The sequence below is a fragment of the Castor canadensis genome, chromosome 7, assembly GCF_047511655.1.
Source record: "Castor canadensis chromosome 7, mCasCan1.hap1v2, whole genome shotgun sequence".
Lineage (NCBI taxonomy): Eukaryota > Metazoa > Chordata > Mammalia > Rodentia > Castoridae > Castor > Castor canadensis.
Genome location: NC_133392.1, coordinates 100,723,986 through 100,751,588, shown reverse-complemented (window position 1 = coordinate 100,751,588; position 27,603 = coordinate 100,723,986). Strand labels below are relative to the sequence as shown.

Here is a 27,603-nt window from a genome sequence, read left to right as displayed (position 1 = left end):
TTCTCTCTGGACAGATAATGTCCAGTACATTTCAGTACTTACCTCCAGAGTGGGGTTGCCTGGTTACATTATTATCTTTAGTATTTCCAAGACTGAATATTTAGAAAAAGTGGTTAGGAAGCTATGTTTACATGACAGCAACAGACAAAAATTTGAAATTTTTCTTGTTTTGGTGTGATGACTTTATTTAAGAAAACAGACTAGCTAATTATTACTTTTAAATTCATGGATGTCACACATCTTTTACCATTTTCTTCATTCTTCAAAATTTTGATTATGCAATTTGTGGGACTATCTTCTCCCACAATGACTTACAGTGACCCCAAAATCTAGGTTTCACAAGTGACAGTCTGAAATCAGAGGCCTCTGCTCATCCATGGTCCCAATGCACTAGAAAAATGCTAGACCCTATGAAGAAATAGTTTGATGTTTTACAATACCGTTCCTCCCTTTCTCAATTAAAAATTGAAACACATCATATATAATGAATTCACAGCTGTCATCTTCTGTAACATAATCTTGATTGTCACTTCAGCATTAAAACTACATTTCGTAGTTTACATACCTAAAATTCCTCCGAAGATAATACCCTGCTAAGATGGGTAAGAAATAATTGTAGTCATATACTGAAATGGAAATGATACCTCCTTGTTGATTCTCGGGTCCTTTCTTATAGAAACTGCACAATCAATAGCATGTGTTTGTGCTTTGATTTATTCAGTTATTATCATTTCTTTCACTTGCATTTCATGTGCCGCGCCAATATTAAGTGAAGAGTATTAGTTTTTTCACATTACCCTCAATAAGAGGGTTTAACCACAAAACAAATCTTATAATCTTCATCTTCAATCCTATTGGCAATGGGACAAATCCACTAGCTTTAGAGGTAAGCTTTCAAATATACTTCAACTGACAGACTGAAGTTTGTTTTAGGAAAAGTCAAGGCTCTGCAATCCATTGCATTTATTGGAATTTTCTGTTTCCATGGTTTCCAAGAGTTCACTGAAATTAGGCTTTCAGTGTTTAGAAGTTCATGATATGGGGCTTTAGCAAGCTTCTCTCTTACCTAGATTATGCTCAAATGTGGATATGCCCATTGCTGGATGAGTTTAAGGGGCATTCATGCTGTCAACATGTCTTTTCCTCTGCAAATCTTTTCTAAAGAACCAAAGATAAATAAGCAATGTATCTCAAGTTTGTCTGTCTAGGATCAAACTAGGGTGAGTTTCTGGCATTAATAAACATAAAAGTACAGTTTTAACTTTCATTGAAGAACTGTCTTCAAAGGGATTATTAGGGAAACCTAGGCTTGGTGTTGTCTTTCTTTTGACAAGAAGGAACTGCCATGATGAAATGAAATCTAAAGATGTCCAGAGGCTTCACTTACCTTGCAAAAGAACAACAGAAAGTCTTTTGGACATGGTAGGAGTCTTGTAGTAGTTTCTGTTGAGACCCAAGGATCAAACAAGGAGGTTTCAAGAAGGCAGCAAGAAGCTCTGTTTAGCTATGAGCAAAACATATGATTTCTTATATTATCATGTAATTGTTGTATCACGTTTTTATGATTAGTCCAAGTTTGAGGGAATCTTAAGAAGTTCCTGAGGGTCCAAAAACCACACACATTCATGAATAATTTGCTGTCAGTAATGGCCCTGAGCACAAATGTACTTCTCTTATCCTGGGGCCCAATCTGAGGACCTCCAGCAGGTATCCCCCATGGAAATAATGACTTTTGAATCAGAAGTTACTCCCTGAATTTGTAAGAAGCAGAGATGATAGAGAGAAAGATAGATAGATAGATAGATGATAGATAGACAGACTCAGAGGCAGAAAGAGACTGCCACTACCAGGAGTTAATTGAATTAACTCTGAAATAAATTTAGGAAAGTGTACAAAACTCCAAAGTAAGTACATTGTGAATTGTACTCACTTCAAGGATCTCGTAAACAGCTGTACTACATTGGGAAGGCATTGGAAGTAGTTCAGGATATTGTGATCCCATACTGGGACCCCATTGAGTTTGACAGTGGCAAAGATTCAGGAGGGAACAGTGTAACTGCCTGAGCTGAAGGTCACCATGGTGGGACTCCTCAGTGAGAGAGCTGTGGTAGGAAGGGAGTCCTGAGCCTTCAGATAGCTCCACAGGCAAAATATGGCAGCCGGCAGATCCAGGACTCCTCAGCTTCGGGTCTGAATGATTGCTTGTCAGGCAGATGTGTTTGTAAACTAATGACTTTCACAGTGTGATGAGATTGAAAAAGAACCCTAATTGCTTCCACTGATTTAACCCTTGGAATGCTTCCAGGCATGCCGATAGCCATGTGTCTTTAATCATGTGAGTTAATCACCTTCAGGGATACATCAAAAAACAGTGGCTTGTAGCAAGTCTGGGAAACACGACGGTTGTGTTATTAGGTTTACATTTCTGGGGCTGTCATCTCTTCAAATAAGGACACTGAGAGGTTGGCTATGGTGCCCTTAAACTAGTGTTTGTTAGTAGCAACTGACACAGGCAATTACATAGCCCTATAATTCAAAAAAATGAATTAAAATTTATGCATTTTTAATGATTTAACAAACTTCTAATGGTAGTGGAGTGAGAGTACCAAGTCACCTTGAGTCTTCTAAGGCCACCATGAACTTTAGTCCATCTCTGGAAGAAAATCAGAATTGGAAAATGGTCTAATAATCAGGCCAGTCTGATTAATAGTGACAATTAGTATTGGACTACAGTGCATAACCAACTGATTATGAATCATTTTAGCACTTTAGGTAAATTTTCAATACAGGCAATTAAAATAAAAAGACTCATGATCCTTACATAATGGCTTCATTAAATTAATTCAGCTCTGAGGTTGGAGAAAAAATTCTTTTATGGTAAGAAACCAGCAGAATTTAACTTCCATTCACTTTTAGTTAAAAGAATGCTGGAGAAAACACTTAAAAGATTTAGCACAGACACACACACACACACACACACACTACAATGCAAGCAGCTTATTCTTTTCTGAAAGTGAACTGTGTTACCGAGGAAGAAAGAAGTGAAGGTCAGAGCTTGGATCTATTCGCATGTCTTATTTGAATGAAGTAAATCTTGGCCTCAGTTATATTCTGTATTCTGCTAAGTGCATGCATTGCTAAGGTTAAAAGAACTGTATTGTGGAGCAATCTGTAAGGAAAAAGACACTTCAAAGAGATAAATACTTACTTCTGTGACATAAACAATTGTCTCAAATCATTTGTTTCATGATAAAAGACAAAGCTGGAGCCAAGTCCAAATACTGTGGTACAAATGTAGTCACAAGAATAAAGATTCCTTTAGGTGAAATGCAGTCATTCAATCAAAGCAGCATAGTTTTGTAAAATTAGACAATGGGAATGGAAGGAGAAGAGGCTCTCTAAGAGTAAGGGAGAGTTGAAATATTCCACAGTAAAATCAGTTTCTGTTACAGCTTTTGAGTCAGGGAGTCACTTTACTTCCAAGACTCCTCACTTAATACCTAACACATATTCAGCTTTCTAGTTTACCAGAGGCATTTGTATTTAAGTTGTGTAAATATTCGGTAAGCTACAATTTATGTGATTTAATAACAGCCAATACTTAATTATCAATTGAGAATTTACAAAAAACCCAAATATTATTTCTAATTTCTTTTTTTCCTATCGCAATTCTTAAAGATGAGAAGGGATGTCTCACACAGTTAGCATATTAAATTTTTCTAGAATCACAGGGCTAGTAACAACTAGTTAAAGCTAGGTGTTGAGCTTTGTCCTCTGACTCTGGGTTCTTGTTCTTTATACTATCACCTGTCCCTCTCTTAAAATTATTTCCTTTACATGCTTAATGATCTTTTTCATAATTAATCCTTTCATCTACTCTGTTCTTTTCTAGGTGTCTCAAAGTGAAAACCACTTTAAATTCTAGATTATGTATGATGATCTTTCTTCCCTCTGGTTTACATTTTATTCCCAGAATGAAGTCTCTTTCTCTGAAGACATGTACTGCATTACTAGTTCAGAACTTAACCTTCACAGCAGAGAGCGAAAACTGAGCCAGTAGTTGAACTCCTTTGGTAACTACAGCCTGACATAATTCTTGGATACCAGTCTCTCTGCTTTTAGAGCATTATACCCTATGCAAAAAAACCTGTGCTAGTTCCTTCTTACCTTCTGTATCAAGTCTAGAATTCCTCCCTGGCTTTCAAATTCTCTTAAAATCCAATACCACTTCCACTCAAATAGCCCATTACTTTCTAACACATTCTCCAATTTAGTATGTAGACTCTTACAATTCCTCTTACACACACACATAGCTCTTTCCCTTTACCAAAATCTTCCCCCCAACCTGGAATTCTGCTCTTCTTTGTCTTCTCCTCCCTTACTTCACTGCAATATAAGCCTAGTCTTTGCCTGTTTGGCTCACCACTGTGTCCCTATGTATAAAGAAATTCCCTGGCACACAACAAAGTCTTAGCATATATTTATAGACTTAATGATTGACTGCCCTTCAAAGCCCACTTCAGAGCTAATCCCTTTCTTAGCCTATGCTATTTTCTCTGAAAACATTCATCTTTGTTTTCACTAGGAGATTATAAATTCCTTGAAAATGGAGTCATGACTTATATGACTTTGCATCTCCCAAAGTGGTATGATAACATAAGGAAAGTAAATATCATTCTTTGGGGAAAAATACATAGGTATGGATCATAAAATATAGATTCATTGATCACATACTATTTGTCAGGAACTGTTCTAACATCTGAGATGATAACCTAGATGAACTGAACTTGAGCCCCACACTGCTACTACCTATATAGCTTGAGTTGATTCATTTAAATTCCCTGAGCTTTGGGCTCTTTCTCTAGGAACTAAGAGGGTTAGACTACATTAGCCTTATTGCATTTTCCAGCTTTGTGTTCTCTGAAATTTAACTATTTATTTATAGATTAATGAGTGGTGCTCAATGAATACTTAATTATCCAATGATAGAATCTTTACTCTCCTAAGCCCTGATTATTAATTAAAATAGTGAGATCTATTTTCAATTTCTTTTCATGTATTTATTTGTTCAACAAATATTTATTGGATATTATACATGAGAAGCAGTGTAGTAAAAATGCTAGAGAGGGCTGGGCATTGGTGCTTCATGCCCGTAATCCTAGCTACTTGGGAGGGAGAGATCAGGAGGATCGTGGTTCAAGGCCAGCCTTGAAAATACCCAACACACACAGACACAGACACACACAGACACAAACACACACACACAAAGTGGGCTGGCAGAGTGGCTCAAGTGGTAGAGCACCTGCCTAGCAAGTCTGAGTCCCTGAGTCTGTAATCTTAGCTACTTAGACGCAGAGGCAGTATGATTCCTAGTTTGAGCTAGCCTGAGCAAAGTTAGTGAGACCCTATCTCACAATCAAACTAAAGGACTGTGGGTGTGGCGCAAAAAGATAGTATTTTCTATGTTTAGGTCATGAGGCAAAGAACACTTGCAATTTATATGAAATAAATATAGTATAGCCTCTGTATTGGAGGAAATCTAGTGATGATCTCTAAAGGCTGAAATGACTCATTTATAATCTAAACATAAATCATGCATCACCATATATTTTCTTGTCCATAGGATATTCCACAACTTGGTTCACTAGTATATGAGAGGAATGACCTCTCCCTAGCTTTGATTTACTTCATGAAAAGGGCCCTTCTTACCCAGTTTTATAGAGACATAATTGACAAACAAAAATTGTATATATTTATAACATACAGTGTGATGCTGTAATATATACGTATATATATATACACACACATACATGTAGACATATATATTGAAATGATTATCACAGTCAAACTAACACATTGATTCTCCTCACTTACTCACCTTTTGTCATGTGGTGAGGACATTTAAGATCTACTCTAACACTCTTCCTAATCTTTTTAAATTCTGGATTGGAAGAGAGACTTTGGCCTTTATACCTTTTCATCCTCAAAATGTGTTTTACTTGGCATCATTTCCTAGGCTTTAGAAACACTCTTCTGTCTTGGGTTTAATCTAGAATGTTTTTCAGGACATTTTCCACAAAGAATCCTTTCATATTCATTGCAGGCTCTGCCTTGAATGATATTTGCGTCTCAGGTTCCAGAAAGCTGGTTCTCCTGCTCCAACTCTAACTTGCTTGCAATGCCTTTTACTCTTTCTCTACAGCCATAGTTGTGTTAGCAGATGTGCCTCAATGAGCTGAAAGACTGGTTTTTGGTTAATGTGTCTTTTTGAAAAGTTTGGAGAATGTATCTACAGTAGGAATTCTTCATACATTCAATGTTAGCTAGAACATGATCACATTTTGTAAATATCTTTTTTGAATTAGCAAAACTAAGAAAATCAAGGGTAGCCTTGTGTTGGGCATATTTATTCTCTGTAGTAAAGAAATGATGACTACCGTCCTCTTCTTAAATAGTAGATTGGATTAACAAATAATACAACTTACCTAAATCTGCTTTTTTTCCAGTCACAATATTCTTCTCTATGAGGATGGGCATGCTGTGGTGGCAGACTTTGGAAGTGAGGTTTCCAAAAATAGTACCCCATCCCAAATGACTTCCATTTCTTCATTCCTTCTTGGTGTCCCAATACTGTACAATAAATCTGAAAACAGATTTCATACTGACAGATACATTTCTGTAAGTCGTTCAAATTTCAATTACCCTGAATTTTGAAAATGTATTATTTGTTTTTTAGTTTTTCCCCTTTTTGACTGATATCTCCAGTCAGCAGAAAGGAAGTGAGAATTTGAGTAAGACAAAGGCCTTTTGAGATTTAAGAATTTTAGCTGTGATCATTGACTTGGTTTTGAGATATTGCCTCTGACATGAATTTGTTTTCTCTTTCTTTCAGAATCAAGATTTCTACAGTCTTTGGATGAAGACAACATGACAAAACAACCTGGGGTTTGCTGCTGCTTTTGTTCTCTATAATTATAAAACAATTAAAATGTGTAAACTCAGCAGGAGAGAAAGGAAGAAGAAAGATTGCAGCTTAACTGGAAGAGATTCCATTGTCTCAGTGGCAGGATAATGTTTTTATGGTTTTATTTTCAGTAAGCCCCAAAATAACTATTTACAGGCTCTTCAGAGAAATAGATAAGTATATACTTGGAAAATTTTATAGATAAAATAATACAGAATTTGTTTAAACATACCTGAAAAGCTGGGCATGGTGGCTCATGCCTATAATCCTAGCTACTTAGGAGGCAGGGGTCAGGAGGATTACGATTACTGTTCGAAGCCATCCCAAGCAAATAGTTCATAGATCCTATCTTGAAAATACCTAACACAAAAAGGGCTGGTTGAGTGGCTCAAGGTGTCAGTCCTAAGTTCAAGCCCCGGTTAAACAAATATACCTGAAAAGCACATGGTAGGCATGGGTTATTGGATTTCATATGTAGATTAGCATATTGAGTGATAGAGCTAACATTTAAGAGTTAACTAATTCTAAAATTATGGTTCACAAGCATCTGTTAACCATTCACAGTTCTCTACTTTAAGGTAGTAGGTGGTATAATCAAGCACTAATGTTTAAGCAAAATATAAATTATAACTTTTGATGCAAAGAAAATTGTACTCTAATGTCTACAATTAAATTCGTTACTTGCCTCTCCTTCACTCCTCTTGCCTCTCTCCCCCAAATAACTACAATTCTCTTTTTGACTACCTGTGATCTCTAACTACTTAAGCCTTGAGTAAGATATCATTCCTTCCCATTACTGTTTCTACTTACACTTAGTCGCTTGTAGTTGTTTCTCTCTTTTTTCTAAGTTTTAAGTTTTTTTTTTCCCCTCAAACTTCTTATTTCCCTTTACTTCAGTTCAAATCCTCTACATCTCTTTTCTGATCTATTGTGAGAAGCTTCTAACTCCAGTTCTCTCTTCCCATTCATTCTTTGCCACATCTGCTAAGTGTTGCTGTTTTGACTGTTCTACTCTGCTATAAAGTCTCAACAATATTCCACTCCCAACAGGCTAAAATTCAAGTCTCTTTGCTGGAATTTTTCTGCTCTCTCTTTTCTGGTTTTAGGGTTCCTCTGTCATCTCCTTTTCTACCACAAATTATGTTAAGCCTCCTCTGCCCCAGTATAAAACCCATCTGGACATTCCCTAAACATGTCATATACTTTCACATCCCCGTGACTACCAGTATGATACCCTCTGCCTGGAAAGTCCTTCACTGTACCCAACCTGAATGAAGACTACTCATCTTATGTCCTTTTTACCAATACTAAGCACATTCCCTTCCATAATCTGCCTCCCACCTTTTCTGTCTGTGCTTTTGGTCCACGTTCACCTCGTGTTAGTACTCCAATTCGTTCAACAAACATTTATTAGGGACCTACCATGTGTCAACAATTGTTCAGAAGACCAAGAATGCATAATCCAAATAAAATCTTAGTTCTTGATCTCAAGGAGCTCATTTTCTAGTGGAAAAAAACACAACAATGAGAAGATTTAAAGCAGTATGGATGTTCAGTGATAAAGGTTTTATATAGTACCACAAAAGCTCAGGCAGAATGAATGAGAGTTAACCAGATGAAGGAAAGGATGGAAGAAATTGCCAGGCAGAATAAACAACCTGAGCAAGGGCACAAGGAGCACAAAAGACCAAGGTTTCTGTGAGAACGTCAAACATCTTGTTATTATTGGCATGTTCAGTGTGAAAAGAGAGAGATAAGTTCAAGAAGTAAGGCACGAACCATATCATGGGCCATGTTGTGTTGTAAGTGAAGCTATACATACTAATTTCCCTGGTGTAAGCTTTTCATTGCTACAGCAAAACACTAAGTCTGGACACTTCATAAAGAAAAGAGGGTTTATTTAACTCAGAGTTTTGGGGGCTGAAAGCCCAATCAGAATGGTATCAGCTATGGTAAATGTTCCCCTGATTGTATCACATCATTGTGGGAGCACATGTGTGAAGGAGAACTAAACACTGAACAAATGAACAAAACATATATTAAGCAGGAATGAATACTATGAAGAAAAAAATAAAAGCAAGTAAGTGAATAAGTGATGGAGATGCCATTTAAATAGGGTGCACATGAACTGTAACATTTTATAAAAGACCTTACAGGAAGGTCATCCACATGGGGCAGAAGGGCATTGCAGGCTGGGAGAAGAACAAGTGGGTATAAAGGGTCTGAAACAGAAGAGTTTGTGCTCTGTTCATGGCTAGAGTGGCTGGAGTGGCAAGGAGGAAAGAGATGTAAGGGAGGCAGGAAGAGTACACCCACTTTTTTAGCACACACAAACTTCATGCAAGACCTTGGACACAGAGGCAGCTAAATTTTGGATCAGAACCTTGACTGTACATGCAAATCTATTTAGAAACCTTTTTTAAAAATTATGTATATAAAATATGTAATTATGTATTTTACACATATGCATATACATATATATATACGAAATGTCTGAATCAACTAGAATTATGATTTCATTGGTCTGGTTGATCATGGGTCCCTGTGTCTTTTCACATTTCCACTGAGTGATTCTAAAAGACAGCCAGTAAAGAGACTTTCTGACTAAATAAATTTTTCTTGAGTGGAATTAAATTGAATTTCACCAACAGCAAGTAATAGTAATTATTTAATCTTAGCAGCATAATCTTTAAGCACAACACTACTCTGGATTTATTTTGGAGGCTATTTTATTTCTTACTAGTTATGTGGCCTTATTCAAGTTTCCCAATCATTCAATCAGGTCCCCATGCAAAAAATGGCCATACTATATGCCTACTCCCACATATGCAATGTTGTGACACAATGCATAATGTACTCTGTAAGTGGAGGCTATTTGGAATTTGAAAACTGGCGTGGGAGAATTGCATGTGAGCAACATCAGAATAAAGATATTCTTAGAAAGCTATAATTATGTATGATTTCAAGATAAGGCTGATATTTCAAAAGGATTAGCAGCAGCCAGCGCTATACACAAGATTTCAGTAAGAGTAATAAAAGACTACTGGTTTCCTTCAATGGAAATACAAAGGTGCTTGGAAAAGTTCATTGATAGGATATAGGGTCATAAGATTTTAAAGCAGAGAGCACTTGACTTACCTGTTTTGTCCTTTTAGGAATCTGAATTCCAAGAAAGATAAGGTATTTGTCCAGAGCTGCTCTGCTACAGCCAGAACCCAATTTTCATCTCCTATCTCAGAATCTACTGTTCTTTTTCCTAGTTTGCAAATTAACCAAATTTATGTTTTTGCACCCCAAAATGGGAACATATTTTTTAAACTGAAAAAAAGTAATTACAAATAAAAAGAATGTAAACAATGCCATTAAAACAGATAAAGCCAGAACTTTGTACAGAGAAATATTTGCAACATTTTATAGGTTTTTCTATCTGAAGCATTGCACAAACAGAATTCAGAAATAGTAGATATAAAAATCTACTTCATAGGATTATTCTGAGCCCTTTCTCTCCTGGACCATCAGAACACTATTTATGGGCCTAATTTAGTGACTTTTTCAGTTAAAACCTGAAGACCTAAGTGGGGAGAAGTTGCCTCCTACAGTGTGTGAGACACTCCCAGCATCCTAGGATTCCATGGCTGGGTATTCTAGAGCTTGTAAGGAGAAAGATGGTCATAGAGTTTAAAAAGGAGGAAGAAAAATGAGAATAAAAGAAATGTTACTGTTGTGATAATCACTTTATAAGGCAGTTACTTGATGATTAACATTGGAGATATTTTTGGAAGAATTATGACTTTTATGGTTTTCTAATGGTTTAAAAAAGTACCTTTTGAATAACAGATGCCACAGAAAATATGCTGTATATCTATACTCACACCAACTTTTTGCACACACTGAAAGTGGTTTTGGTGCTATTTTCCATTTTTTATCCTTTTAAAGCATCAGGAGAACCCTAAACAAGCCTTCACTAAGAACTAAGCACCTGTTAATGGCTTGTGAACATTTTTCTGCACAGAACCTCCACTGGATGGCTCCTGAGGTGTTCACACAGTGCACTCGGTACACCATCAAAGCCGATGTCTTCAGCTATGCTCTATGTCTCTGGGAACTTCTTACCGGGGAAATTCCATTCACTCATCTCAAGCCAGGTAAGACTTGCTGCACTAAAGTGTGCCTGTCTTCAGATATTCAGTGCATTTTCACAACTTGAAGAAGCGCTTTTCCCCCAAAATGATTATTCTTAGTGGGAAGGCAAAGCCTAAGAAGGTAAGTGAACAATCTTAAATTATTTTTAGATTTATGCCCAATCCAGAAAACTTAATGACTTAATTCTGTGAATTAAGACATAGGCACACATAAGTATTGGAATATTTTATTAAAGTTTAGGGTTTTGATTTATCTGTTTTTAATGCAGCAAGAAAATAACTATGTCCATGTGGCTTATGAGATAAGTAATATGGACAATGCTGAATTTACTTTTTGAGATTTGATTTTAGAAGTGCCCTTTCAATAGGTATATAGGGGGTGAGAAAGTAGTAACACAAAAATAACCTATCAAGACAAAATTACTCCTCCTAATTTGTATTACATATTGGCTACATTCTAAAAATAGGGCTTTTAAAATCAATTTTCATTGATGATATGCTTTGTACTCAGCTTACATGTAGAAAGTAGAGATAAGGAGTCTAATCAGCAGCAAAATGTACATATAATTTATGCTCAAGGTAAATTGCATTTACATCGGTCTTTCAGTTTGTGATGCTATTCTCTCTTGTCACACTGACTGGAAACTCCTTAAGGCCTATGCATCCCTAAAGCCTAGCATGCTTAAAAAGCAGTTGTCAAGTGAAATCATGCACTCATTTTAAAAGAATTATATTATAAGTTCCTGATGGGCACCTTATTTATAAAACCAGAAGGATAAAGTTAAAAAGCGATATTAGTTAAACATCTCTTTTTTAACAAGTTACCAAAATTATCATATTTATTAGCACTGATGTCCAGCTGAAAGGTCCACATATTCTTTTCAAGGTATTTCCCCACAGTGTCTGCGTATTATTCACGAATTCTATACCCTATGCATAATGTGTTGAGTACGTTGATGATGTAATCATCCTAATCTTTATATATTTCTCATAGTTTTAAGTGATGGGATTTAGCTCTTATTTTAGTATGGAAGCAATGACCCACACTAAATGTTGGTTTAGTATTGGACCAACATCACCATTTACAAGGTGATTTGCTACTGTCTCTCTGCCTCTCAGCATTCTGATAAGACAGCTGAATATATAACAAATCAGTTATAATTCTAAATGTATCATGATATATTTTTATAAGAAAGAGAGAGATCATCTTCCTTCTCCTTACCCCTTGCGTCAATCCATGTACTCCGTTCTGTTGATTTTATTTCCTAACACATCGTGGAATTATCTACCACTTACCATCACCAACCACCTTCCCAGTTCAACCCACAAACTTTCATTTAAGCTATTGCAACAGTATTTTTTTTTAAATCAAGTTTGTTGAAGTATAGCACACAGAGAAAAAAAATTACCTTCTTGGATGAATAGTTCAATGAGTTTTAGTATATATATATATATATATATATATATATATATATAGTTGAATAACTACAATTTCAATCAAGATATAAAATGTTTCCCTTAGTGCCTTTTTGAAGTCAAGCCACTTCTATCTTTAACCCATGTCAATCACTGATTTGATTCCTATAGGTTTTCCTTTTCCAGAATGTCATAAATGGAACCATGTTGTCACATTTATTAGATTCATTGTTTTTCATTTCTGTGTAAATATGTCTCAATTTTTTATGCATAGACATGTTGATGTCATTTGGGTTACTTCATTTTGGGGGCTATTATGATTTAAATGACTAGTTATTCAAGTCTTTGTGTGATTGTTTTCATTTCTCTCGGATAATACATGAGATAGGTTGCTAGATCTTATAAGAGTTTTTTCAAAATGTCTATACCATTTGGATTCTCACCAGTAGTTTATGAGAATTTCTATTTAAATATATAAATATATTAGCCATTTGAGTTGGGGTACACTTACATATAATTGTAGCATTATTTTTCATTTCTCTAGTAACTAATAGTGTTGCTAACCTTTTGTTATTCATATCTCTTTCTTCAGTGAAGTGTTTATTCAAATTCTCTTTACTATTTACCTGTGAGTGTTCTTAGATTCTAGGTAGAAGTCCTTCATCTCACATGTGGTTTAAAAGGATTTCCTTTAGTCTATGACTTGCCTTTTCATGTTCTTAGCAATGACTTTCAAACAGTAAAGATTTCATTTCAATTTAAAATCATTTTTGTATCATGTCCAAAATATTCTTGCCTCACTAAGACCACAAAGACTTCCTCCTTTTATACAACCTTTTATATAAAAGTCTTGTATGTTTATATTTTAAATATATATAAGATCTATTTTACATTTTTTATGGTACACAGTAAGGGATGTATTTGTTATTCTTCTGTTTCTTTTTAAATATTGATGTCCAATGATTTTAAAATAATTTGTTGAAAACATTTTCCCACTAAATTATTTTGGTGCCTTGTCAAAACTCACTTGGCACTATGTGTGTCTACATATTTCTAACTCTTCTATTTCATTGACCTGTATATCTACACATATATCAATAACACAGTATCCTGACAGCTGAAGTAACTCTTGAAATTAGTTAATGTGAATCCCATCTTTGTTATTCTTTGTCAAAATTGACTTAGCTATTTAGTTTTTTTTAATTTGATAGCATAAATTTTAGACATAGCTTGTCTTTTATTTTTATTTTTTAAAGCTTTTCTAATTGGTTTCTTTTTTATCTCTTATTGTGCTGGGTGGGGGATACATTGTGGCATTTACAAAGGTTCTCCCAATATATCAAATATATCATATCTATTTCTATTTTAAAAACTTTTTGGAATAAGGCAATATGCTGAAAACTGTTAAACAGCACGGGTTAGGAGAAAGGGCAAAGGAAGTACAGTGGAAGGAGGCTGCATTGACTTAAGCACAATGCATGTATAGATAAAATACCAAGGTAAAAATCCTAAACAATGAAGGAAAAGAATGAAAATCAGGCCACACTAAGAGAGAGCACTAACAAGAGGAGGAGGCTAAAAGAAGGAAGTAAAGAAGGGGAAAATGGATGATGTACATCTATTCAAGGATGAATACAGAATTTCTAAAGCTGTTGAAATCACCATAAGAAGAAGACTGACAAAGATGAAAGACAGAAAGGAGAAAAATGGAAGGGATGGAAATGTCATAATGAAACTCTCTGTATAGCTAGCTATCTTAAACAAACAAAAATGTCTTTTTTAAAAAAACAGAGTACAGGAAGGTAAAAGAGGCCCTGTCTGAGTTTGGTACTAGTGGGAGGGGGAAGAATATAAGGAGAGTGTAAAGCAGGGGGTGAATATGGTTGAAATATTATATATTCACATATGAAAATAGAAAATTACACCTGCTGAAATTGTTCTAATAATGGTGGTAGAGGGATAAAGGAGAATGATGGAAGGTGTGAATTTAGTTAAGATAGATTGGAAGCCCATTTGTAAGTGTCACAGTATACCCCCAGTACCATAATAAAATGATAATTTTAAAAATGTGTTGGAATTTGAATTATATTACATTGAAACTATAGATCAACTGGGGAAGAATTGACATTTTAAGTATTATTTGTTCTTCTCAACAAATATGGTATATATCTTCTTCACTTAGGTCTGCTTCAATTTATATTAATGTATTTTTAGTGTTTATTTTACAAACCTCACCCATATTTTTAGATTTATTTCTACTTGTTTCTTCTTGCTATTATAAATGCTAATTTTTAAATTTTTAACGTATAATGGTTCTTTGCTTGCTTATGGTAGCATAATTTTTAAAACAACAATCTAGTACCCTATAAACTTGTTAAATTCACTTATATCCATTCTAGTAGCTTTTTTTGTACATTCTTTGGGATTTCTGCATAGGTGATTGTCACTTGTGAATGAAAAATTATGTTTATTTATCATGTGTCTGTCTTTTATATCATTTTCTTGTATCTGTGCACAAGCAATGGCCTCTACTACAAAGTTTAATAGAAGTGGTAAGATATATACTTCAAATCTATCTGTTTCTCATGGTTCCATCAAGTACTACCTTAGTTCAAACCATTAGCTTTATCACTTGAACCACTAAAATGACATTGACTGATCTCCCTTTGTTGATTATTGGTTCCCTTCCTCTAAAATCTCTGTACATCCACAAGAATGAAATTTAAAAATATAAACCTAGTTATATCATCATTGTTTAAAAAATTGTATGTCTTCCCAAATTCTTCAGATTAAATTTTTTAAAAATCTTAATATCTTCTGCAAGAATCTACCAGATCATTTGTCTCTGACCTTATTTGTTCCTTTTCACCCCGTGAAAATACTCCAGCCAATCCAGCCTTGTTTTAATTCCTTCATTCTAGCCTTCTGCATTCCAGTCTTTCTGTGCTCCAACCACTATGGCCTTCTTTTACTGCTTTCACTGCATTGCATTTTATCTGGCCTCTAGGCCTTTTACATGCTCAGTTTCCTCAATGGACAATTACCTCAAAATGCTGTGAAGTTCCAATGAGACATTTTGTAAATTTACAACTTTTTGTAGCTGTAAGGTGAAAGATCAGAGTTACATGAAATGCAGGTTCAGGGCCTTCTTTAATTCTGTATGTAAGTACCATTTAACTCTCCAGGAAGACTATGTATGAACCCCAATTCATACATAGTCTTCATCCTCTTCTCTTTCCTTCTTATCTTTCTTTCCTCCCCCTTTCCCTCCTTGCTTTCTTTCTTTTTTTTTATTTTCAATCCTACTTCCTAAATTATTTCAAATCCAACCACTTATTCCATTTCCACTACTTCTTCCTCATTTCACATGTAGTATATGACACAATATATTATTGTCCTCCAGTGCAAAATACTGCCCGCTATCTTAAATGATATCCTTGTCTTCAATTTTGCTCACCATCTTTGTTTCCACCAATTGCTTGTTTTAACTTTCTAAAATTTCTTATTTAGTCATAGAGCTTAAAATCCCTGAGGATTTTTCTTTGCTCTTAAACTAAAAACAAAATTTCTTAAAACAATCTTCACAAATGGCCAAAAAATATATGAGAAAAGTCCCCAATATCATTAGCCATCAAGGAAATGTAAATCAAAACTACAATAGAACATAATATGACTCCAGCTTTCTCACCTTTGGGTATATATCCAAAGGAAATGAAACCAGCATACTGAAGAGATATCTTCACTCCCATGTTTACTGTGGCACTAGTCAAAATAGCCTAGGTGACCATCAACAGATGAATGGAAAAGGAAAATGGGGTATATAAACCAAAGATTATTCAGCCATAAGCATTGAAATTCATTCATTTACAACAAAATGGGTGGAACTGGAATGTTAAGTCCAATAAGCCAGACACAAGATAAAAAGCACTGTATGTTCTCTATCATATGCAGAATCTAAAAGAATGTCAACCTGAATGTGGAATAGGGATTACCAGAGGCTGGAAAGAGAGGGAGATAAAAGGAAGTTGGATAATGGGTATAAAAATAGATAGAAGGATAAGTTCTGGTGTTGTGAGCACACCTGATTGCTATAATTCACAATGATTTATTATATATCTTATGAAAATATAAAAGAGAGGAGCTTGAATTCACCATATAGGGAAAAATGTTAAGGAGAGGGAACCGATTTGATCACTGTTCACTATATGCATATATTTTCAGCTACACTCTATTAATACGTACAATTAATACTCACAAACAGAAAATAAAATAAGGTGAAATAAGATAAATAATCTACAGTTTCTCATAACTGTAACTCAGCTTTCCTCCCCATGCAAACTCTCGTCTGTATTCCAACCACAGGCAATGTCTTCATTTCCCTTGAATGTTTCCTTCAGGCCTTTGCACGTGTTAGTCTCTTTGTCAGAAACACTCTTCCCCACTTTCCATCATACTAACTCCAGTTTACTTTTAGGTCTTAGCTTAAACACAGCTTCTTCCCAAAACATTTTCCTTAATTCTCCAATAGCATATTAAATGCAGTTTCTTACACATCCCAAGTCATCACTTATCATGATATTTATCATATTTTACTCACACAATTTTATAATTTTTCCTATTCCATTATACTTTGCTATTCTATAATGGCTATTTCAAGGAGAAAAAGAAGCCATCTCTAATGGGAACCCCTCAGAAATATTACTCCTTTTAAGGAGAGAATGTTGTTTAATTTAAAAAGATAGAAATCTTGCTTAAGGATAAATGCTTCCAGTATTCTGAATATTCAAGTTTACAGTACTTTATTAGAAAGAGAATCTGTTTATAATAGGTAAATTTTTAAAAAAATTTTAAGACAGGATTTCACTAATGTAGTCCACTATCCTGCTTCAGCCTCTTGAAAGCTGGTGTTACACATGTGCACCCCAATGCCCAGCTATGTTGAAATTTTTAAAGTTGGGCAGTGTCCATCAAGAAACAAAACTGCTAATATTGTGGTGGTTTGGCAATATAGCATATTCTCAACAACAAATTATGTGAAGCATCAGAGTCACTATTAGCCATGTACAATAAGCAACAAATCCATTATGGTAATAACAGTACTACACAGGTCTCATCCTTCTAGATTTAACACCATGATATCTCCTGGGGAAAATATAACAGTAGAACACCATTATTAGCATTGACTCCTATACACATGATAGATATACAGTCAGAACTTGAAGTTAGGGTCTTTTTCAATAGCACATGTTCAAATTAACTTTTAATCTTGGGTCATTCACCACCTCAAGGATCACAAGATTGAATGCCCACAAGGCTGAGAGAAGCATGCAGATGCTCAAAGCGCAATAGTGTGATGAATAAAAATCACAGGCTACGATGCAAGGGGACAGCTGCTTCCCAGCTGCAGCCAAATGGTGTTGAGTGGGAACAGAGGTATGCCTGCTCACTGTCATCATCAACTAATTTCTGATTGTTTGTTTAGAAATCTAAAACAAATGTTGACAATTAAGTCAGCATTTCTTTGTTTAATTAACTAATTTTGATTTTTTTGAAACAAGGTCTTGCTACATAACCCAGGCTAGCCTAAAACTCACTGTGTAGCCAGGCTGGCCTCAAACTCCTAGGTACTGGGATTATAGTAAGCATGCGTAATCATTCAATTTTTTTAAAAGAAAACATTTTCAGGCTAATACTACAGTGGCTAGACAGAATTGGCTTAACATATAAGAACATGAGTCTAGTGATCTTGTGCAAGTTATTAAATCTAACTATATTTCAGTTTATTTTTTAAATGGGGATCATAATAGAATGTAGTTCAAAGGGTTGGAACAGTGGTTGGCAATAGTAAGCTCTCGATGAATGTTAGCTATGTTATTTTTGAGTGCTTCCTATGGGCCAGAAACTATGCTAAAGTAAGAATAAAAGAATAAAGATTAGAGCATTGCCCACACTTTCAAACTACTCATAATTCAGAGACAGAATGAGAAAAGTATAATAGAGTAAGTACAGTTAGAGAGAAGCAGAGAGGGCTAAAGATGCTTCCTGTGAGGCCTCCTGCCCAGACTGAAGGTGGGAAAAAGACATTAGGGAAGGTTTCTTAGAGCAAATGACACCTGAACTGAATCTTTAAAATGCTAATTAAATAAATAAACAGTGGGGATGTGGGGAAGGTGTTCCAGTAGAAAGCAGTACCTGCAAGGTCCAGAGACATGGGAAATTCATAAATAATTCGGTAGGTTGAATCAGATGATACAAGGGCACTGGTTGCAATACATATACTATAAATGTAAAACTGAACCCAGATGGTGAAGGTCCTTGTGTAAGTCAGGTTCTTCAGAGAAACAGAACCAACAGGATATATATAATATATCTATATCTATCTATATAGATATATTATATATATATTCTATTCCAAGAAGGCCTACAATATGCCATTTGCAAACTAGAGAACCAGTAAAGCCAGTGGTGTAATTCAATCTGAGTCCAAAGTCTTGAGAACCAGGAAGGCTATTGGTATAAGTTCCAGAGTATAAAAGCCCAAAACACCTGAAGTTCTGATGTCCAAGGGCAGAAGATGGGTGTTTCAGCTCCAGAAGAGAAAGCTAATTGGCCTACTCTTCCCCTGCCTCTGTACTTTATTGAGAACTTCAGCAGACTGAATGATGCCTGCCCAAATTTATGAGTGGATCTTCTTTACTCAGCCTACTTCCTCAAATGCAAGACTCTTCCAAAAACACTCTAACTGACACAAAATATTATTTTACCATCTCTCTGGTTATCCCTTGAGCCAGTTAAATTAATACATAAATTGATCATCATAAACCTTGTGTGCACGAGCAATGGAAGTCATTGTAAGATTTTTAAGCACTGATATAATTCAATTTTTATACATATTTTAGAATGTTCTTTCCTTGTTGCAAAGCAAAGGTTGGATTGGAGTTCAAAACAAGAGGTAAGGAGACCAGTTCTTCTAAAAGAAATGTTTAAGACTTTACCTGGGGTATTGGCACAGGAACAGAAAGGAGAGGTTAGTTTGGGAAGATTTGAATAGGGCTTCCTAACAGATTGAAGTGGAAATACAGAGGAGGTAGAGGAATCAAAAGTGACTTGCAGGCTTCTAGTTTAGCCATGAGGATGATGGTGGATACAGGAAAATGAGCTGATTTGTGAAAGAAATTATAAAATTGGGACGAGAAGGAGCCCAGGAGTAAAGAAGAGAGAATAAACAGTCAAGATGCAAAAGGAGCTGGTACAACAAGGGAAGTGAGAACTGTCCTGGATACATTTCAGAGAAAGAAATCTGTTTCCCAGATCTTGTTTCCCTCCTGGGCTTGTTTCCTCTAATACACCATGAGAAACTATAGAAGAAAATCAGGATGAATTCATCCATCAGTATATACTTTATCTAATCCCATTGCTTTTAAACCAAGTACCCAATGTTTTGGATTACTTTCAGATCATAGTTTGAGGCCAAAGAAGATGCTCTTGTTTTCTTTTCTTTTCCTCCTGTATGGTGCCAGCTGCTTTACAAGAAGACTCAACTCTGTGTCGTGGGATTCCTTAATGCCAAAATCTAACTAAGTCTGAGATGTGGCAGCAAATTAAGAGCATCTGCCAATTTATTATAGCCAGATTTTGGTGAGATTTCATATTGAGACTTTAATTCAAAGTTGCAAACTCAAAATCCAGGAACCAAACATGGCTTGTAGACTTTTTGGGTCTAACATATGGTTTTTAAATATATGAATTATAATTCATTTAAAGACAAAGTTATTGCACAAGTTTTGTACTTGTAGTCATCTGTGTTTCACCTCTCCTTAAATAATAGTTGACTATGTATGTTCTTCTCCATACATGATTGGAATACTAAAGCATCTTTAATATAATAATCTCAATGTTATTGAGCACTCTGATGTTGTAGACAAGTGGGGGGAAAATAGGAGTGAGCTAAACCCCATGTTTGTTTTACTAATTTTTATCAGTTTGTACTTAAAAGTGGAGAGCCAATGAATCACTGCACAGATCACTGGAAAGATCAGATGGGTCCAATAGATGGTGATATTTCTACAAATATCATTAACATTCTGATACTTCATTGCACTGACAAGATTGCAATGAGAATAGACAACGGTGCAAATTAATCTATTCTTCTGACAGTATGTAATGAGAATGGGATGTGGTTTAAAAAATTAAGCCATTCTTAGTACAATCTCAAGATTACAATCTCATGGTATCTTTCAGATGCTACACACTCTGGTGATACATCACTGAAAAGTGTCAGTTTAACAAAAAATGTGTCTTAGTTCCTGCTGGGATGGTAGAACACACTTAGTTTGTCTCACCATAGCCCAGCTGATTAAAAACAATGGAGTACAATCAAATTGGGCTTTTTAGAAAACATATTCATAACCAAAATGAATAAAAAATTCTGGAAATGTTATCTTGATCAATACTAAAAATTATTTTACTTTATTGCTTCTCTTTTTTCTCATCACTATCTGTGTTTAATTATAAAAAACAGAAGACAATGAGGGATCACTTTAGGAATTCGGAATCTAATACCAATTTATCCATAAACATGAACTAGATAATTGAGTTCATCATGGAGAGCTACTTAGTTATCCTCTTAACAATGGTCATATTGCATTATCAGCTGGACCTGATGGTAGATAGATAGATCAAAGTCTTGAAATTTGCAGTAACTTAATGTAAATTTTTTTTTTTGACATTCATACCCAAAGAGAACATGAAAAGGAACTGAATTTCTGGTGATTTAAATAGAACAGAAAATGTACAATGATGTTTTTGACATCTAGTTCTATAGGTTCAGATAAACAGGATCAGTATGACCCTTAGATTATAGACAATGATAACAACAGTAACAGCACAGCTAACACTTATTAGGAGTCGACAACATGCTGTGTTTTCTATACATGTTGTATCAGTCAGTCCTAACAACTGTTAGGATAAGACACATGCTCAGTAACAGATGCTAGTAAGAAGTATAGTCAAGGTATCCCTACCCCAAAGCCTATGCCCATCACCATTACACTAGGTCTTCCCTGCTGCATTTTACATTTAGCAAAATTATTACTCACAGAGGCAAATTGGCTTAATAGGTTCTCCCAGAGAGTTTAGGGCAAAGCCAGACTGGAAATTAGGCCTCCAAATTCCCCTGTAAAAAGTATTTCTTAAAATGTCATACTGCTTCAGTTTATTGAAGCCTCTTACCAAATGTTTTGAATGGAAGATAAGCTTATTGTCTAAATTTGCCACAAGATCTCAATAATTTTTCTGACTATGTTGTAATTTAATATGAAGCTAAGCATTAATATTCATTCTATAGTGTTTCTTAAAGGTTAGGCATTGTGCTTTGTTCTGAAAAGAAACCAATGCGTAAGATATTCATTGCCATTAATTTGTTATTTTCATTCATTCATTCAATCATTCATTCAGTAAATGTCTACTGAGTTCAATATAACAGAACCTGTATTATTTTCCAGATAAATAATATTTTGAAGTGTCACATTTACTTATTCATTCAGTGTATGTCTTTTGAATATCTATTGATTGCCAGTTACTCTGTCAGGCATAGGAGATACAGTCACGAAAAGACGATTTGGTTCATGACTTCAAGGCACTTATGATCCACATGCAGAAGCAAGCAAGAAAGTAGGCAGTCAAGTAAAATGCTTGAGATACTGTGACAGCACAGCAGCGTGCATGGAAGCATGTGGGAAGGGTACTGAAAGAGTCAACCAATCCAAGACAACAGTGGTGTGAAGGAAAAGGGAGTAAGGAAGAGCATTTCAGGCAAAAGAGTCATGTTTCAGAATTTACAATGGAGCCATAAAAACCATAGAAAAATCCAGTCATGCACTTATTAATTACCTGTTCATTTACCAAATTTTATTAAAAATAATAACACTAGATTTTTAAATTTAGCCTGTTATTACTTATTTAGAATATTCAATACATTTTGATTTTCAAATTAATGGATGAAGGTTGTTACATATTGTATTAGGTGCCTGTTCTGTGGCTCTTTGGTCTGTCTCTTTTGAGAGACAACACTACCAGTCTCCATTTCTATCTTTTCTTTTCTTGATAAACAATGGAGAACTTGAATCCACAAATTGATTCCATGTTATGTAAACCCTAGGCTGACTCATAAAATTGTGTTTAACTCAATTCTCATTATTCAGAGTAATGGGAGTAGGAGAAAACTGTTTTCTAAAATTGTTCTGTTCAACCATGGCTATTTAAATTTAAATTTATATTAATTGAAATTAGCCAAATTAAAAAATTCAGTTTCTCAGTGACACTGCCCACATATTAAGTGCTCAAAAGCTTTATGCTAGCATATTGAGCAATGCAGAAAAACATTTCATTGCTGCAGAAAGTTCTATGATATAGTTCTACTCTAGAAGCTAGTTTTTAATAAAGTATAATTATTTCAGGGCAGTGTTAAAAATAAAATTGCTCAATAAATAGCTACTTATAAAATTAGCTATGTAACCATATCTAATGTAACACAATGTAACCATATCTAATGGTTACAAGCTATAGAGTACAGTTAGAGTATCAGTGATATTTAGTGTTAGTTTACTGGTTTGCTTACTGATTCACCTAATTGTAGAAGGAATTAAAAATAGTCAAGAGTAACCAATGAAAGGAATCCAATATGTCTAATATTTTTGTGACGCAAAAGACACATTTGTTAAGTAAGAACACAATCTAAACAACAATCAATGAATTTATTTGCCCCTCAAATTATTAAAATCTTTTTCTGGTGCACACTTGCTACTTATTGAGTGTATAAATTAATAAAACTGTTTGGAAAACTTCATCAGTATGTACCAAAGTCTTTAAAGTAAATACATCCTCTGACATTGTTTTCACCACTCACTATATCATAAATATATAATCTATGAAATAGGGAAACTCACATGGAAAAGATATTCTTTGAAGTGTTTGGAACATCTTAAAATTAGGAAGTGATTAGGTAAATCACACTAAGTGCAAAGTCATCAGAAGTATGTTAACATAGAGTTTAAATAACATTAAAAGTGTTTAATGCTTAAATTAATCCTTTAATTTAGAAAAAAATAATTACATATTACTCAATGAAATAAAGAATAGGTAGGATATTCTCCCAATACTTTAACAATGGTTTCCTCTGAATGATAACATTTTATTCTTTCTAATTCCCTTAATTTTCTCAACTTCTACAAAGAGCAAGTATTAATTTTACAGTTGGCAAAAAATAGGTATTAATTCAGAAAAATCCATAAGGCAAAATTTTTTAAAGTTACATTTCACTAGATCTACTGCAAGTAGGTTGATAAACAGAATTGAATGGAAATAAATTTTGGTAGGGGATAGATAGTGGTTTTTGTTGGTTTCTCAAAAGTCATTAAAATATCGACAGATCTTTATAACACTACAAACTAAAAGTCAGGAAGCAGCAATATCCTAGAACTTTATCCTGCCACTGGTGAAGAGCAGTTTTTCTAAGGAAAAAACAAAGCATAATGTGCTGTTTACAAAGTATTTTCACCGTGATGTGTGCTGAAGAGAATGAACTTTGGAATAAAAGGTTACACCAACTGCTAGTTAAAGTGTTTATAAATTAAAAAACTAGTCACATATAATAATATCTACTTTGCATGGTTGTTAAGAGGATTCGAGGAGTTTTGCATACATCTGCCATGATGTCTGATATATAAAAACATATTCAATAAAAGTAGCTATAAGCTTGGTTCCCATGGAGGCATAGAAATCACTGATTGCAGAACAGATAACTATTGATTAATCAGGAATCTACAAGATGAAGTCCCAAGAACGACAACATAGTGATGCAGAGTTTGAAATGAGCAATATTCAGAAAACTGTGCAGACAGGCACTATCAGGGAATTCAGTGAGTGATAATTCAGTGAGTAAGTAGTATTAGTTGAAAAAATCAATTTGAAATGTGCTAACAGTCTTTAACAAACACTAACTAGTCTACACACATTAAAAATTAAAGCCCAGCACTGGTGGCTCATGCTTGTAATTCTAGCTACTCAGGAGGCAGAGATCAGGAGGATTGTGGTTCCAAGCCAGCCCCGGCAGATAGTTCCGGGAGACTCATCTCGAAAAAACTCCTTCACATAAAACGATTGGTGGAGTTGCTTAAGGTATAGGCTCTGAGTTCCAGCCCCAGTAATGCAAAAAAAAATTAAAATCTCAATGTCATTGTACTAGTAATATTTAAGCTTAAAAACTTAATTTTTCCAAAGTGATACAAGTGTCTTCGGAAGTACAACGTCCAGTTGTGTTCCATGTCTTGCAAAACACAGTATAAGCTTGGATTTTTGATATTGTACAGTTTTTTCCAACCTCCTTTCAGTCTTCCTATAACATCATATTCATACTCTATACTTCAGACACCCTATATTACTTGCTTCTCTCATGCCCCTTCACTCCTTTATAAATTCCTTTTGCTAGCTATTTAATGAATCCATAGCCTAACTTTAACTTACAGCATGAAATTATCCACATTTTTGTTTAAAACATATATGAAAAAGATAGCCTGGAGAACACATTGAATCTCTGTTGATGTTTTAGATTGATTTTTGGTGACTTTTTTCTTGTCTCTGCATACATTTCTTGAAATAAACACGAATTTCAAATGTTTGGTTTGCAGCGGCTGCAGCAGCAGACATGGCTTACCACCACATCAGGCCTCCCATTGGTTATTCCATTCCTAAGCCCATATCATCTCTGCTGATGCGAGGGTGGAATGCGTGTCCTGAAGTGAGTAATTTTTATTTCCTCTTATAAAACGTGTCATGGTCAAAATCTGTCACAAATAGTGTAACTCCAAAGTCTATTTTCAGCGTGTATTTTAAGACTGTCAAGGCGGGAAGACTGATTTGCCTTCTGCTCTTTAGTCTCTAATTGCTTCGAGAAGACTGAGTATCTCATTTTTCTTTGCTTCTGCTCTGATTTTGAAATGTTTCTCACAACTGATTAGTAAAAAAGGGATCAGAGTATGACAGATGACTTAAGAGTCTCATCTCAGCTTCAATTGTATTAACTATGATTGAGCCACACTTACTCATTTTTGAAGAAAGAACTTTGGCACAAGGTGGACTTGTGTTGGCTGTTAACATTACACTGGTTTTGGGGAAGAGATCCCAGGGGAAGAGGTCTTCAGAGTACTGGCTCTGGCATGAGTCAGAACACCGAGTTCTCATTCTCCTCTAACTTTGACTGACTATGTAAAAATGTGAACTATAGTTCAAATGAAGAGATCAATGTAATGGAAGAAATAAGTAAAGAAGTAAAAAAGGATAGGGAAGCAGTGAAAAAAACACTTTAAGTACAGTCATAGATCTAAGAGAGGAGAGTGGGAGCAGTCATATAATTTCTAACCATCGGTTTCTAAGAAATGATTTTTCTTACATGTGCCAGAGCAGTTGATGTGTACTCTCTTCTCCAAGTTCAAGTAAAGGGAGCATGTACAGATTCACTGGGAGAAAATAGACAAGAAACTTGGTAGTTATTGGAACATTGTAGCCACTGAGGAGTTAGATCTCTATACCAGGCATCATTTGAAACAAGTTTTTTAGATCTGAGACACTCACACCATCCTGTCCCATTCATTATTTTCTAGGTTATCAACTTCGCCAATCATTCTTTCATATCTATCTTTCCCTCACTTTTTGAACTTGGAGCACAGTATTTTCTCCTCTGTGTATCTTCTTAGTCGAGACTCAAACACAGCACATAGAAGGCAATGGGATACCAGTGAAGGAAGAAAGTTGTTGGAAAACAATGAGAGGTGGAAAAAAGTCCTGACAGATATAATCAGATTATGGAAACTAGAATAGGAAATCTGGACATGAAACTATTAATGATTTTATTTTTTATTGCTAAAGCAGTAAAGAGATATAATAAAAGTATTTTTTGGGAAAATTTATTTAAGTTGGGTCTGAAGAATTTCTCATTCACTTTCTTAAAAAAATTATATGTAGTTTCTAGAAGCAAACACTGAATTATCTTCTAGTGTTCATTGGAATAGCTCAGTGGGCTGTACTATGTGCTCCACGTTATTCTGGGATGCTCATTGAAACAAAGATTTTAGAGCCCAATCTTAAATCTACTGAATAAAAATCTCTGGGACTGAGCCTAAAACAGCATTTTAACGAACACCCTAGAAATAAATGGCCAATAAAAGTGGGGAACTAGTGGATTGAAACTGAAGCAAAAGACACAAAGTCAGATCAGCCAGCTGGGCTGCTGTTACTGTTAATCTACTTGATTGTAACACAGACAATGGTTACCATGGGGATTCAGGGGCAAGGGTACTTCAAAGAAAGCATAAGAAGTGAAAGACTGGGTTTTTTAAATGGAAGAGAGGAAAGTGTCCAGGAGAATTGTCATCGCAGCCTTCTGAGGGTCAGCTGGTGACCAAGAATAAGCATTAAGCCCTCACAGATCCTGGATATTGTTGACAGTGAGAAAGGGAACAGAACTGAGGACTCTACCAGAAAGCAACAGTGCTTTAAAAGGAAAAAAAATAGAAAAAGTAAAGGGAAAGATAGCTACAGAGACAAAGTAAAAAAGTAACCTGATATACAAAGATATGCAAGATGTTGATATAGATGCTCTTCTACCCTTAAAGGTATTTAACCAAATAGAATGGAATCAGGAGAGGAAGACAGATAGCATAGGAGTTCAGCTAAGGCAGGAGGCCAAATAAAAATAGAGGGGTCAGGAATTAAAGTTTAAAGAGAGTTCAGAATTTGGTGAGAAAAAAAGGAAGAAGAATAGGACTTTCAAAATGAGAAAGTTATACCATTTACAGGCAATTCTGAATATTAAAGGGAAAAGAAGATAGGAAGGACATACAAGCAGTATTTACATTGTCCTAGTTATCCTTTAAGCTGTATTTTACAAGTATTGATATAAATATGCAGAGACCTATTCAGATACAGAGATGGGAAACGAGGAAGATTGTTTCCTTTTTAACCTTTCCCTCTCTCTAAGAAATATGAAATATTATAACATTATACTGTGAAGATATGCTTTAAATA

General features: G+C 35.0%; 1 protein-coding gene across 2 annotated transcripts in view; it reads left to right on the top strand.

Annotated features, from left to right (window-relative positions):
- The window catches only part of Tnni3k (TNNI3 interacting kinase), a 316,805-nt gene that overhangs the window by 216,484 nt on the left and 72,718 nt on the right, over positions 1-27,603 (top strand). For both annotated transcript variants that reach the window (XM_074079756.1, XM_074079755.1), the window contains 4 exons: positions 6,507-6,559; positions 6,893-6,945; positions 10,977-11,109; positions 25,209-25,318. In XM_074079756.1, coding sequence (XP_073935857.1) covers positions 6,507-6,559; positions 6,893-6,945; positions 10,977-11,109; positions 25,209-25,318 — 349 coding nt within the window. The remainder of the gene's footprint in view (positions 1-6,506; positions 6,560-6,892; positions 6,946-10,976; positions 11,110-25,208; positions 25,319-27,603) is intronic.